The 14,756-nt window shown below is 40.8% G+C and overlaps 1 protein-coding gene across 3 annotated transcripts in view; it reads left to right on the plus strand.

Annotated features, from left to right (window-relative positions):
* The window catches only part of GLRA2 (glycine receptor alpha 2), a 283,807-nt gene extending 269,734 nt beyond the window's left edge, over nt 1–14,073 (plus strand). For all 3 annotated transcript variants that reach the window (XM_040423302.1, XM_040423305.1, XM_040423303.1), the window contains one exon: nt 13,792–14,073. In XM_040423302.1, coding sequence (XP_040279236.1) covers nt 13,792–14,073 — 282 coding nt within the window. The remainder of the gene's footprint in view (nt 1–13,791) is intronic.
* The last annotated feature ends 683 nt before the right edge of the window (nt 14,074–14,756 follow it).

Genomic DNA, 14,756 nt, shown 5'->3' on the forward strand with positions numbered 1-14,756 from the left:
AATGACCCAAAGCATACTGCAAAAGCAACCAAAGATTTTTTTAAGGGAAAGAAGTGGAATGTTATGCAATGGCCAAGTCAATCACCGGACCTGAATCCGATTGAGCATGCATTTCACTTGCTGAAGACAAAACTGAAGGGAAAATGGCCCAAGAACAAGCAGGAACTGAAGACAGTTGCAGTAGAGGCCTGGCAGAGCATCACCAGGGATGAAACCCAGCGTCTGGTGATGTCTATGCGTTCCAGACTTCAGGCTGTAATTGACTGCAAAGGATTTGCAACCAAGTATTAAAAAGTGAAAGTTTGTTTTCTGATTATTATTCTGTCCCATTACTTTTGGTTCCTTAACAAGTGGGAGGCACATATGGAAACTGTTGTAATTCCTACACCGTTCACCTGATTTGGATGTAAATACCCTCAAATTAAAGCTGACAGTCTGCAGTTAAAGCACATTTTGTTCGTTTCATTTCAAATCCATTGTGGTGCTGTATAGAGCCCAAAATTTTTTTATTGTGTCGATGTCCCAATATTTATGGACCTGACTGTACATTTCCAACTGCCCAATGAGGGGATCTGGTTATTTTTTGTTAGTTCTGGAAATGGAGGTTTTATAAAACACACATATTCAGTATTGCAATAACAATGAGCAAATAGATATTACAAATAGATACACAACTTCCACCAGTATACAAGCACGCATACCCAAAGGATACATTAACATTAGGCACAAGCTACCGTGAGTCGGCTCAGAATGGCAGAGAATATGGAAAAAGAGACGAGACATATGGGCTGAGAATGTAACAGTTGGGAAACAAAGTACTGTAAGCTGTTTTATAACAAGAATAGTAGATTAATGTTTCTAAGCATATTTATATTTATATTCCTGCCTTTACTGAACATATTTATGATCCTATTCCTATCCTTCCAATATTCAAACACAAAGTCACTGATTGTTTGGAATAAAAGCCTCTTTTCCAGTAGCCTGTAGACTTTCTTGCTTAATGAGATTCAGGAAAATTGCATACTTACAGATACAGTGGATCTGATTTATTAATTTGTAACAAAAGATTATAATTAACTTTTACCCCCGTAAGGTGTCTAATACATAGATTTTGGACAGCCACTATGACAGCCTAGAGCTTATACATCAGATGTGTTTTCTGCGGCTGACATTTTAATTAGAATGATTTACATGGTTTATTGGAAGATCATGTAAGATCTTGTTTTCTTAACAGAAACATCTTCAAGGAGGATTTGCAGTCCCAATATATTTTCAGGTTTTAACTCTATTATAGGACTGACCATTTTTAAAGGATAAAAGAACTTGAGTTAAATAGTTCCTTTATGTCTTTCTTAGGCTGGATTTCCACATTTAAGTTTTTGTGCAGTTTTTGAAACCAACGCCAGGAATGGATTCAAGGAGAAGATTCAATCTGTCCTTTATATGTGTCCTCAGTGTTCCTGGCATTAACATCAAAAAATGCAGCAAAAACCTGAACGTGGTGAAGCCATGGCAGCCAGGGTATTTACCCTCACCACTGCTCCATACTGTTTTGCAGGCAATTTGCATCTGCTTTATGCTGCATGTTCCCTTAGGGTGTACGCATTCTCCCTGATGCTTAAAGGGCCAGAGCATGCAAGGGTTCCCTTGTCTCAATTCTATGACTGCATTCACTGGGGTATATAGGGCACCTTCTCCTTATCAACTCCTGTTGAAGGTTTTGTTGTTCTGTCCTCTTGTGCCTGACATCTGCCTATTCACCAGATTGACCATGACTACTGCCTTATTCCTGTATTGATCCTGTGCCACCTGCCCTGACCTATTGCCTGACTACCGCACTTGTCGAACTCTGTCTGTCTTGACCTTGGCTTCTCCGTTTCCCATGCTCTTACTTGTCCCCTTGTTGCCACACAGCAGTGCTTCTTTATTCACTTGGGTCAACAACCTTTGAACAGAGACTACTTCTAGAGGTAGTGGCTTAATGACCCCTGCAGTGAAGTCCAGATCTCCATACAGGAGTTAAAGGGTTAAAACACATTTTAATAATGTCCTAAAGAGTAACCCAAAACCAAATCTGTTCAGTGGGCACAGTGAGTCCACACCTGCAGTGTACATGCATATATGTGGTCACCTCTGTTTACTTTCTCCTCTCCATTCTGGAGATAGGTACAAATCCCAGGTGTGTGACCTACATCTATCAGACTTGTATAGATTATCTTTTGGATGTGCCATAAATGTCTAATTTTGGATTACCCCTTTAAAATGAAACACCTTAAAGCAGGGGTGCACAACCTGCGGCCCCCAGAGCTATGGTTTGCGGCCCCCATCCTACTGGGAAGAAACACAGCTGATCGTGCGATCAGCTTTGTTTCTGCCAGGAGCGCCGCACAATTGCAGAAGAAGTGCGTCTGCGAAACGTACGTCGGGTCTTGGCTCTCTTTGCACTGGTTCGTATAGTTATGTTTTAATCTATTGCTTGCCCTGCTATGGCTTCAGGACTGCTGCATGTTTTTCAGTGGTAGATTGGTGATTGTGCTGACTATATGCTGTGTTCTTACACCATGTGTATCTCCCACTTGGGATTTATGATACTTCCATTATTGGAATGTCAGCTTCTTATCTCCCATTGAACATATGTTATAACATATGATAACATCATGGTATTTATATACTAATTGTATTTTAGCAGTGTGGCATATTTACTGTCTCGCCTACTGCCGGCTGCTTAATATACTGTTTAATTGGTGGATGGGGGTGTTATTTTCTATGTACGGCTCATTCAGCCTGTTGGTATATACTGTATTTGGACCCCCGTGTTATTTACAGCCACCATTGGGGGCAGCATATTTACCCTATTGACTCCAGTTTATGTGGGGAGGGCTTTCTTCCATTTCATAGCACTTTTCGCAAGGTTTTATCATTATTGCTTATGATTATGTATATGATGTCCTTTTTGGATGATTTAATAAAGATGTATTCTTGTATTGTCATTTGTGTATATCTCTATTTATTTAGGAGTTTCTTTATATGTTTCCACACATATTTTTCGTATTTTGTTCAATTATTGGCGGTTGTACAATTTCAGGATTACAGCTCCTTCTCCCGCAGTGTAGCAGGAGCAGGACGGGTCCCCGGCTGTCAGAGACAGCGGGGTAGCTGAGGAGAAGGCAGAAGCAGTGTATTAGCGCTTCTGCCTTCTCCTCACATAGGGGAGCGGCGCGCTGTGCAGTTTAGACCCGGCGATCACGTGACCGCCGGTTGTCAGGGGCAGAGGACTGCAGAGCCTCACCAGCTCTGCCCTCTACAAAGCCTCGCTGCTCTGAAGTCCTAATCTGAGTTGCGGTTACAATGCTGCCCTGCTCTGTCGCTGGAAGATAATGATGGCCTGGATGCAATGCCACAGTTTGGCCACTAGATGTAGCACCGTTGATGGGACTTGTGCTCAGCTTCATGCAGGGAGCTCAGTGGAAAAATTGCCAGCCCCCTTGTAGTGATAAGCAGTGGCATATCCAGTATGTCACCCAATTTGAAGGACAGAAGGCATCCCCTCATAAGCACCTGATAATGGCATATTGGGCAGAGTGCAGTGCATACCGCGTGTTAAGGCACTCACCTCTCAGCTGAGGATGAGTGAGCACTAGGCTTTGCTGCAGCAGGTGAAGAGCACTTGCTCCTTCATCCAGGTAACAGAACCAGAAGAGTGTTTCCTGCAGAATGTGGAGCAGCCATGCTGGGATGTCATGTGTATCCTCTGCTAGGGGTGCGCCAGAAGAGGGATGCAGCAGCATAAAGACTAGCAACTGTGCACGAGACTCATAGATGACAAAGGGGTGCACGAGTTATGGAAGTGGAGCACTGTCCTATGCCAGGGATGTGCTGAAGCCTGAGACAGACCAGGCCCGGGAGCACAGGCTGCAGACCAGTTGTGGAGCAAGGTCCCTGACTAGGATAAAGTGAGGCAGTCACCATGGTAATGATGATCAGGAGACAAATCACCAGAGCAGAGTCTGTCTGAGCATGGACATCTAAAGTGTTGCAGCAGAACAAGTGAGAAGTGGAATTGGTAAGAGATGTCCTATTTGCCTGCACGATACCAGACAAGAAAAAGGATGCAACAGAGCAGCGCTGAGGGAGTGTGGCTGTCCATCTGGCTGTATAGCTGTCTGTTGGAAGAAAATATACTGTACAAAAAAATAAAAGGAAAATAAAAGTGTCCCACAGAGGTCTTTTAAAGACCTCTTGGGGGACATGCGGTGCTGCAAAAATATATGAAAGAAAAAAAAACTAAGAAAATAACATTTTAGCAAAAAGATGTAAAATAAATGAATAACATACAAGTAAAAGAAAACTTTAACCACTTCCCGTCACACTAACGCCGATAGGCGTCCGGGCGGCAGCGCTCTCAGGGCTCAGTGACGCCTATTGGCGTCATCTCGTGAGACCCGAGATTTCCTGTGAACGCGCGCTCACAGGAGCACGCGTTCACAGGATCGCACAGTAAAAAAGTTGAACTACAGCCTGCCAGCAGCGATCATTGGCTGGCAGGCTGTAGATTTTTAAAATAACCAATCAAATAGGTATGTCAGACGCTATTTTGTAAATAGCGTCTGATATACCTGCTACCTGCTCCTCTGGTGGTCCCTTTTGCTTGGATCGACCACCAGAGGACACAGGCAGCTCTGTAAGTAGCACCAATCACCACACACATTACACCCCCCTGTCACTTATTAACCCCTGATTACCCCATATAGACTCCCTGATCACCCCCCTGTCACCCCCCTATCATTGATCACCCCCCTGTAAGGGTCCCTTATCACCGCCAGTTACTTAGCTACTTGTTAGGTAGTTAGCGCCCACCGCACCGCAGTCACTGATTAGTCACTGATTAGCGTCATCGCTGTCGCTAATCAGCACTAGTACTGTATAGTATCTGTAAGTGATCAAGACTGATCGCAATCAGATCTATATCAGTACATTAGGGTCACCTTAGGCTCTACAAGAAACGCAGTGTTTGCCCGATCAGGCCTGATCTTGTGCCCACACTTGCGTTCAGTCCGCCCCACCGCAGTGACAGAATATTTTTTTTTGGATCACTGCAAAAACACAGTAAAATCGCTGCGGCGCTATAAATATCACTTTTGAGCTTTCTGGATCTTTATTAGCGATCGCAGCTTTACTTCGCAAGCACTCCTTTTTACTAGGCAGGTGTGCTATTTTTCCTGGGTAGTCTCAGAGGAATACCCCCTAAATTTAGTTAGCCCAAAATGTCAAAAAAGGGGTATTCCGCTGAAGAGCACTTTTAGAATTTCACAGGGCATTTTTACGCATTTGGATTCCAAACTACTTCTCACGCTTTAGGGCCCCTAAAATGCCAGGGCAGTATAAATACCCCACAAGTGACACCATTTTGGAAAGAAGACACCCCAAGGTATTCCGTGAGGGGCATGGCGAGTTCATGTAAAATTTTATTTTTTTGTCACAAGTTAGTGGAATATGAGACTTTGTAAAAAATAAAATAAAATCTATTTCCGCTAACTTGTGCCAAAAAAAAAAATCTTTTATGAACACGCCATGCCCCTCACGGAATACCTTGGTGTGTCTTCTTTCCAAAATGTGGTCACTTTTGGGGTATTTATACTGCCCTGGCATTTTAGGGGCCCTAAAGCGTGAGAAGTAGTTTGGAATCCAAATGCGTAAAAATGCCCTGTGAAATCCTAAAGGTACTCATTGGAATTTGGGCCCCTTTGTGCACCTAGGCTGCAGAAAAAGTGTGACACATGTGGTATCGCCGTACTCAGAAGAAGTAGGGCAATGTGTTTTGGGGTGTATTGTTACATATACCCATACTGTGTGTGAGAAATATCTCTGTAAATGACAACTTTCTAAAAAAAATTATACAAAGTTGTCAATTTACAGAGATATTTCTCTCACCCAGCATGGGTATATGTAAAAATACACCCCAAAACACATTGCCCTACTTCTTCTGAGTACGGCGATACCACATGTGTGACACTTTTTTGCAGCCTAGGTGCGTAAAGGGGCCGAAAGTCCAACGAGTACCTTTAGGCTTTACAGGGTTGCTCACAATTTAGCCCCGCCCAAAATGCCAGAACAGTAAACACACCCCACAAATGACCCCATTTCAGAAAGTAGACACCCCAAGGTATTCACTGAGGATCATAGTGAGTCCGTGGGAGATTTTTTTTTTTTTTGCCAGAAGTTAGCGGAAATGGAAACTTTATTATTCTTTTTTTTTCCTCAGAAAGTGTCATTTTCCGCTAACTTGTGAAAAAAAATTAAATCATACATAAACTCACCATGCCCCTCCGCGAATACTTTGGGGTGTCTTCTTTCTAAAATGCGGTCATTTGGGGGGTATTTATACTATCCTGGCATTCTGGCACCTCAAGAAACATGACAGGTGCTCAGAAAGTCAGAGCTGCTTCAAAATTCGGAAATTCACATTTTTGTACCATAGTTTGTAAACGCTATAACTTTTGCGCAAACCAATAAATATACACTTATTAGATTTTTTTTATCAAAGACATGTAGCACAATAAATTCTGACACAAACTTGTATAGAATTGTAATTATATTTGAACAATTTAACCAGAGAAAGTTAAAAATACACTTTTTTTTGAGAAAATTGCGGTCTATTTTGATTAATATCAGAAAAATGAAAAATCTCAGCAGCAATCAAATACCACTAAAAGAAAGCTGTATCTGTGAGAAGAAAAGGAGGTAAAATTAATTTGGGTGCCAAGTTGCATGACCGAGCAATAAACCGTTAAAGTTGTGAAGTGCCGATTTGTTAAAAAAAAAAGGCCTGGTCACTAGGGGGGTATAAACCTGTGGTCCTTAAGTGGTTAAAAAGGAAAAGTGCAAAATAAAATTGTTTACTGTTATATTATGTGGCAAAAATATATTTTAAAAATAAATAAAAAGTGGTGATAAAAAAAATCGAAAGCAACAAAATAAATTAAATACAAAAAAATGGAAAATGTGCAAAAAAAGTCCCCCAAAGGTTTTTTTGTAGAAGAAATATGTCAGAAAAATAAGTAAAAAAAATGAATAAATAGTAAAATACATAAAAGAAAAAACCTCCCACACCAACCAAAACCATTACAATTATCACCCCATTCATGTAAAACTATACATATTGTATAATAAAACGATCCAACACATATAGGGAACTAATTATAATAATTTGCATATTTAAATAATGAGCTATAGTTTGAATAAAAATTACTTTAAAAAAAATAAAATTGTACAGTTACCCCCTAATAAAACTAAAATAATATATTAAAAAGCCCTGTGTTATGTAATCAAAAGCTGTAAAAGTTATTTTGGTAGTCCAAAACTAATAAGTAAAAAGTAATATCTGAAGCTGCACCAATGTGTCAAAAGCGTGGTGCTCACAGTTGAATAGTTTCACCTACTCTACATGAAAAATTGTACATAAAGTAACTCGTGGGCACTCACTGACATATAAGTCAATTGAAAGCAATTTATTGATACAAATGGATAATAAATAATAAAATATAAATGAAAACAATAGAGATGGTTAAGTAGTGCAGATATAATGTTATGCAGAGCTGAGGTAGCAGCAATCCTATATTATAAAATCCTCTGATCAGGAAAAGCGAAACATACAGTATACCACTAGATATAAGATCGCATGCCTTGTAATGTTACATTTATCCAACAGTACATAGAGGCTGTCCTTTAAAGGTAAGAGTACACCAATTCTTCATATATGGCCGTACATACAATTGCAGTTCATGCCAGACCCATGCATTTGCTAATATAACAGATACGATGGAAACTGTTAATGTAAGTGAGCGGCGTCCCTCACTGAGGAAGGGACCGCTAGTAGTCCTGAAACGCGTCTGATACCATTCTCCCATGAAAGACTAAGACCCTTGTCACTTAGTATTGCTGGACTACAAATACAGCATAAAAGAACCATCTGAAATAAAGACACCGAGAACCATTTCAAACCGCTGAATACAGATTCACCCGCGCAAGACGGCATCGATCACAGAACAGTGAACTGGCACCGGAATACAGACAGAGGTCAGAGTGCGGTGCTAGCCAGCATGGTATAGAGACGCGGTGAGGACGCCAAATCGTGAGTGATAACAGTTATGCAAAAGGTGTAACACGTCTCGAAAAACGGCATAAATTGTATGACATGCCGGTAAAGACTTTACCTTATGCTGTATAAGAATAAGACCAGCAATAAGAGCTCCATTAAGTGAGTTCCTGGGAAGCGGGACGCCGCTTGTATATTCAGTGTAGCGGGACGCCGATCACTTACATGAATAGTTTCCGGCATGAACTGCAATTGTATGTACGGCCATATATGAAGAATTGGTGTACTCTTACCTTTTGAGGATCGCCTCTATGTACTGTTTCAGTATAATAAATGACCCGCTATGAGCTTTCCATAGACAGGGAGGAACAGCTGCAAAAAAAAGCTATTATATAATATGGGGAGTGGGAAATAAGCCAATCCTTGTTCCTCTGCTGATGGGTAGATTCATCGTCAAGTATTGCAAAACTTACTGACACCCATCACAAAAATGAACTAACTATCAAACTCAATCCCATAAATGGAGAATAGTGCAGTAAAATTTTTAGGAGGTGCAACTTGGGGCCACAGTAAGTCAAGTTTTTGTTTGGATCCTAGCATTATACCAAAGTGTTGGCATTATTTTGCAGAAGCCATATTACAAGGCAGGACAGTAGATTGGATTGTTCATCAATACATAATGTTCAATTGATGCATGAAAAGCTTATTGACCGTGAAAGGAAATGTGGAGGCTAACTGGCTCTAGACTTCACAAATACTTTCTGAGCCCTAAGCCTACAAGTGTAGAACCTCAGCAGTAGACCGAAGTCTCGGCTGTGTGTGGTCACATTTTTCCCCCACTGTACAAATACTGCTTCCATAAGTGGTCACCTTCATTATCTCGATGCCCTCCATGGAATAGTATACTGTACCTCCCTCAATGGCCGCTGCTTAGGCAGTGGATTTCAAAGCTGTTTTCATTCATAGCACGTTCTCTGTGCTATGGCTGAGTTTATCGCTCCCGGACTTCCCTGCTGTTTATTTCTCATTCAGCCAAATGCAATTACAATTTCACAATATCCAGCCCCCTAGGGTTCCACTTGCTCTTCTTTTCCTAACCGATTTGATTCTTTGTGGATGTTATAACCTCATAACCCTTATATACCTTTATGAACATTTTAATGGGTGCAGATCAAGAAAAAATACTGGTCTAAGAATATAGACCTCGCATGGATCCATATACTGTATATACGCATAGGCCTGATGTAGATAGCACAAGTGGTAATAGCATGTCTGTCATAAAAAAAACAATGGTACACAGTTTGAAATAGTACAACCTATTAAACCATCAAACTGATGTAAAAATGCATGACAACACATAAAACACCGAAAAAGCCAGGAGGGACACACATATAGTATGAAATCTTTATTAAGTAATAAATAATTACAACAACTCATAAATAAAAAATAAATAAAAAAAACATAGCAGTTTGAAATAGTGCAGACATGTACGATAGGTCTATGATATGCTTTTGCTTTGACTGCATTAACTTAAAAAATTAAAAATTTTTGTATACACAACCAATAGCTAAACAGCTGATAGAAACCGTGCTTTTTTTTTTACAAGTGAAGCACCCTTAGGGTCCATTCACACGTCCGTAAGTGTTTTGCGGATCCGCAAATTGCGGATCCACAAAACACGAACACCTGCAATGTGCAATCCGCAATTTGCGGATCCGCACATCGCAGACACTATAACAGAAAATGCCTTTTCTGGTCCGCAATTTTTTCCAGGAACGAAATTGCGGATCCAGAAAAAACGGATCGTGAAAAAACAGATGCGGATCCCGAAAAAACGGATGCAGATCCGGGAAATGTGGATTTGCATCCGTTCCAGCCCCATTGAAAGTGAATGGGTCTGCAAATTGCGGAACGAATGCGGACCCAAATTACGGACGTGTGAATGGACCCTTATTTTACATATTTCATGTTTTGTAAAAAACACTCAAGCAAATACTGTATTGCAAAACTGTGACAAATTACTATTATGAACTGCGCCTCATCCGCAAAATCAGAGTATTTAGAGATGAGCGAAATGTAAAAAATTCGTTTTACAGTCTAATCAGCAGTCAGATTCAATTCAGTCGAAATATGACAGCCCAAAAACGATCACCTTTTTGTTGGCAGATAGCTTTTTTTGTCTTCTGATCTGTAAAATGGTGGTAGCCATTTTGATTGATTCATGTGAGATAATTCAAAAAAGTTTCAAATTCTCCAAAATTATTATTTTTGCCTGAAATTTCAGTTGATTTGTTTATCTCTATGAGTATAACCAAGAAGTATCTTAGAACAATCAAACAGGAAATAGGAAGTCAACATTTCATTAGGTCCATTATTAAGTACTGGGGGCAAACAGTCTTCCAGGGCATGAATTGTAAAACCAAACATACCCGATCGTTGTTTTTACCCAATAACTGCATTTTGTGCTCTGTGGTAACTGATAATTGAGTTCTGCTTTGGAGAATTTCTGCTTGAAAGGCTGGATACCGACAAGTGATGTTAAACTCGTCTGTGTGTCAGGAGCAAAGGACAGGCTTTTTTTTTAAACTAACAGCACACATAATGTCCATCTGCTGTCTGCTTTCATCTAGAACCTATTGACTTGAATGGCTAAGTCTTGCACAAAAATTTTACCTAAATGGTGTTTGACCATTGTTTGAATGAGCGCTAAAAGGCTGGTTTCACACGGGAATTGCGGTTGCGTTGCGGGAAAAGATGCGGGTGCGTTACGGGAACATGCACAATTTTTACCCGTGAGTGCAAAGTGTTTTAATGCGTTTTGCACGCACGTGAGAAAAATCGGCATGTTTGGTACCCAGACCCGAACCCAGACTTTTTCACAGAAGTTCGGGTTTGGGTTCAGTATTTTGAATATTTTATTATTTTCTCTTATAACATAGTTATAGGGGGAAATAATAGCATTCTTTAATACAGAATGCTTAGTAAAAGGTCAATTGAGGGTTAAAATAAATAAATAAAATTAACTCACCTCCTCCAATTGATCGCGTAGCTGCCGGTCACCTGTTCTTTATTCAGGACCTGTGGTGACATCACTGTGCTCATCACATGGTCCATCACCATGGTGATGGATCATGTGATGTATCATGTGATGAGCACAGTAATGTCACTACAGGTCCTTTGACAGGTCCTTTGAAAGGTCCTGAAGAAAGAACAGGAGACCGGCAGCTACGCGATCAATTGGAGGAGGTGAGTTAATTTTATTTATTTTTTAACCCTCAATTGACCTTCTACTGAGCATTCTGTATTAAAGAATTCTATTATTGTCCATTATAACCATGTTATAAGGGAAAAAAATACAGTGAATAGACTTTCATCCTAGTGACCATGCATGAAAATCGCACTGCATCCGCACTTGCTTGCGGATGCTTGCGATTTTCACGCAGCCCCATTCACTTCTATGGGGCCTGCGTTGCGTGAAAAACACACAATATAGAGCTTGCTGCGATTTTCACGTAACGCACAAGTGATGCGTGAAAATCACCGCTCATGTGCACAGCCCCATAGAAATGAATGGGTCTGGATTCAGTGCAGGTGCAATACGTTAACCTCACGCATTGCACCCGCGCAGAATTCTCTCCCATGTGAAAGGGGCCAAAGAGTCTCTCAACAATAGGCTGCTCACAAAGTATAGCCCCCTTGTAATCAGATGTAATCTGTGGGGAAACCTGGCAGTAGGTTTCCAGTATTCCTGCAGCACTACAACATGGAAAATTAAGTATTACATAGTGCCCATTCATATAAATAGATGTCTGTGTAAAGGAGAACAGAACAGGTCCTCCAAAGTGAGAGATGTTTTTTGCAACTGCTCATGGGTAACGGAGAAGAATCCAGAATGGCTGATAATTGTGGGTCAGACATGAAAGAAGCCACCCCTCCATTGAATGCTTTGGGGCTTCCAAAAAAATAGCCAAGCCAGCTACTTTGGGGAGTCCCATAACAGTGAATGGAGAAAGTTGCCCATGTGCAACTTGCTCTCCATTCACATTGGGACCCATTTTGAAATAGGACTGAATCTCAGTCCTATTGCAATTATCAATACGTCATAAACTTCCAGATGGGAATACCACTTTGTCAAAATTTACTTGCAGGATATACAGTACAGACCAAAAGTTTGGACACACCTTCTCATTCAAAGAGTTGTCTTTATTTTCATGACTATGAAAATTGTAGATTCACACTGAAGGCATCAAAACTATGAATTAACACATGTGGAATTATATACATAACAAACAAGTGTGAAACAACAGAAAATATGTCATATTCTAGGTTCTTCAAAGTAGCCACCTTTTACTTTGATTACTGCTTTGCACACTCTTGGCATTCTCTTGATGAGCTTCAAGAGGTAGTCCCCTGAAATGGTTTTCACTTCACAGGTGTGCCCTGTCAGGTTTAATAAGTGGGATTTCTTGTCTTATAAATGGGGTTGGGACCATCAGTTGCATTGAGGAGAAGTCAGGTGGATACACAGCTGATAGTCCTACTGAATAGACTGTTAGAATTTGTAATATGGCAAGAAAATAGCAGCTAAGTAAAGAAAAAGAGTGGACATCATTACTTTAAGAAATGAAGGTCAGTCAGTCAACCGTAAAATTGGGAAAACTTTGAAAGTAAGGGCTATTTGACCATGAAGGAGAGTGATGGGGTGCTGCGCCAGATGACCTGGCCTCCACAGTCACCGGACCTGAACCCAATCGAGATGGTTTGGGGTGAGCTGGACCGCAGAGTGAAGGCAAAAGGGCCAACAAGTGCTAAGCATTTCTCGGAACTCCTTCAAAAATGTTGGAAGACCATTTCAGGGGACTACCTCTTGAAGCTCATCAAGAGAATGCCAAGAGTGTGCGAACCTAGAATATGACATATTTTCAGTTGTTTCACACTTGTTTGTTATGTATATAATTCCACATGTGTTACTTCATAGTTTTGATGCCTTCATAGTCATGAAAATAAAGAAAACTCTTTGAATGAGAAGGTGTGTCCAAACTTTTGGTCTGTACTGTATGAAAATAGGTTTTCTAGACACCACCATTAGATTAGAACTGCTTGGCAACTTTTAGAAGTTGGCTTGCGGGAAAAAATGATTGTAGGACACAAATCACGCTAGTGGATTTTTTTTGGCCATGGAATCACTCCTTTTTTGGGACTCATCCACCTTTCTTAGGCAAACTCATCCCTTAATGGCATGACCCGCTCCTTCTTCATGACATGCCATATCCCCTTAGAACGATCTAATACCCTCTCAGTTCACATTTAATGATGCAACATTTTGGTCCTAAAAATGCAGCTCATGGAGGGCTGATTTCCAGGAGAAAGCTGCTGTCCAATGCGCTTCTCAGGAGATTTGCCAACTCTTCCAGGAGCCAGGAGGTCTTCCCTTTTTCTGAAAGCCTCCCAGATTTTCCAGGAGAGTTGGCAAGTATTCTAAAAGCTTTCAGAGTTTGAGATATGTGAGCTGGAGCAATAATCAGGGAGGACAAAAATTACATTCAACTTCTCCTGAGTCTGAAATGGCTGCTTTCATGTACAATAAATTTATATCTACTGCATAGAAAATATAGATAACATAGATTTAGGTTCAGTGACCTATATTTGAAGCATGATAAATGTACTAATTGGCCCTCTTGTCTCTCTACTTTCAGGAAGATGATATGGTCCGGGAGAGTCGTTTTAACTTTAGTGGATATGGGATGGGGCACTGCCTACAAGTGAAAGATGGCACTGCAGTGAAAACTGCTCCACCCCCCCTCCCCCCTCCTCCTCCACCAAAGGATGCCGAGTCCATCAAGAAGAAGTTTGTTGATCGAGCAAAACGGATTGATACCATATCCCGGGCTGCCTTTCCACTGGCCTTTCTTATTTTTAACATCTTTTACTGGATTACATATAAAATCATACGGCACGAGGATGTACACAAGAAATAAGCCGCCTATTTATTTTTGGGAACTCAATGCCAAAGTGTGCTTGTAAATATGTAGTGGAAAATCCCCCAGACCTTCAGACTGGTTTTATATCCACCTACTGTACCATTCCTTGAAGACAGAAAGCAGGAACTAAGACATTCGGGGAGCAAAGAAGATGAATATTAACTCTGAAAGAGCATAATGATTCTCTTTCTAGTGTTTAACGTTGTCTTCGGTTTACCTTTTCTCAGCATTTGCAATAGGGAAAAAAACTCTCTGGCTACAGTACGTTTAGTAGAAATGTGCTGTAAGCCATAGCAGCCATGGAGATAGCTGCCTCAATGTAATGAAATTCACAGCAGACACATTGGTCACACCATAGATGTGACATTCTAGGACTAGAAAAAAGGGTTTGCTTATTTCTCGAGACAGTGGCACATGTGTCTATTGGCTGGGTCATGTATTGCAGTTTATACCCATCCACTTGAAAGGGGATTAGCAGTGTCGGACTAGAATCCTTGGGCCCACAGAGGAATTTATTCTCAAGGCCAAACCCTTATGTCATCAATAAAGTTGAATGGGTTTTGGAATCAAAGAAATAGAACCTAGTAATCAATGAATGGCTCCGAAGGCAGCCAAATTATTTTTTTTTTTCTCCTGCATTTCCTTGGGGCCCATTGTGGTACCAGAGTGTGTGCCCATCG

This window comes from Bufo bufo, chromosome 3 (genome assembly GCF_905171765.1).
Source record: "Bufo bufo chromosome 3, aBufBuf1.1, whole genome shotgun sequence".
NCBI lineage: Eukaryota > Metazoa > Chordata > Amphibia > Anura > Bufonidae > Bufo > Bufo bufo.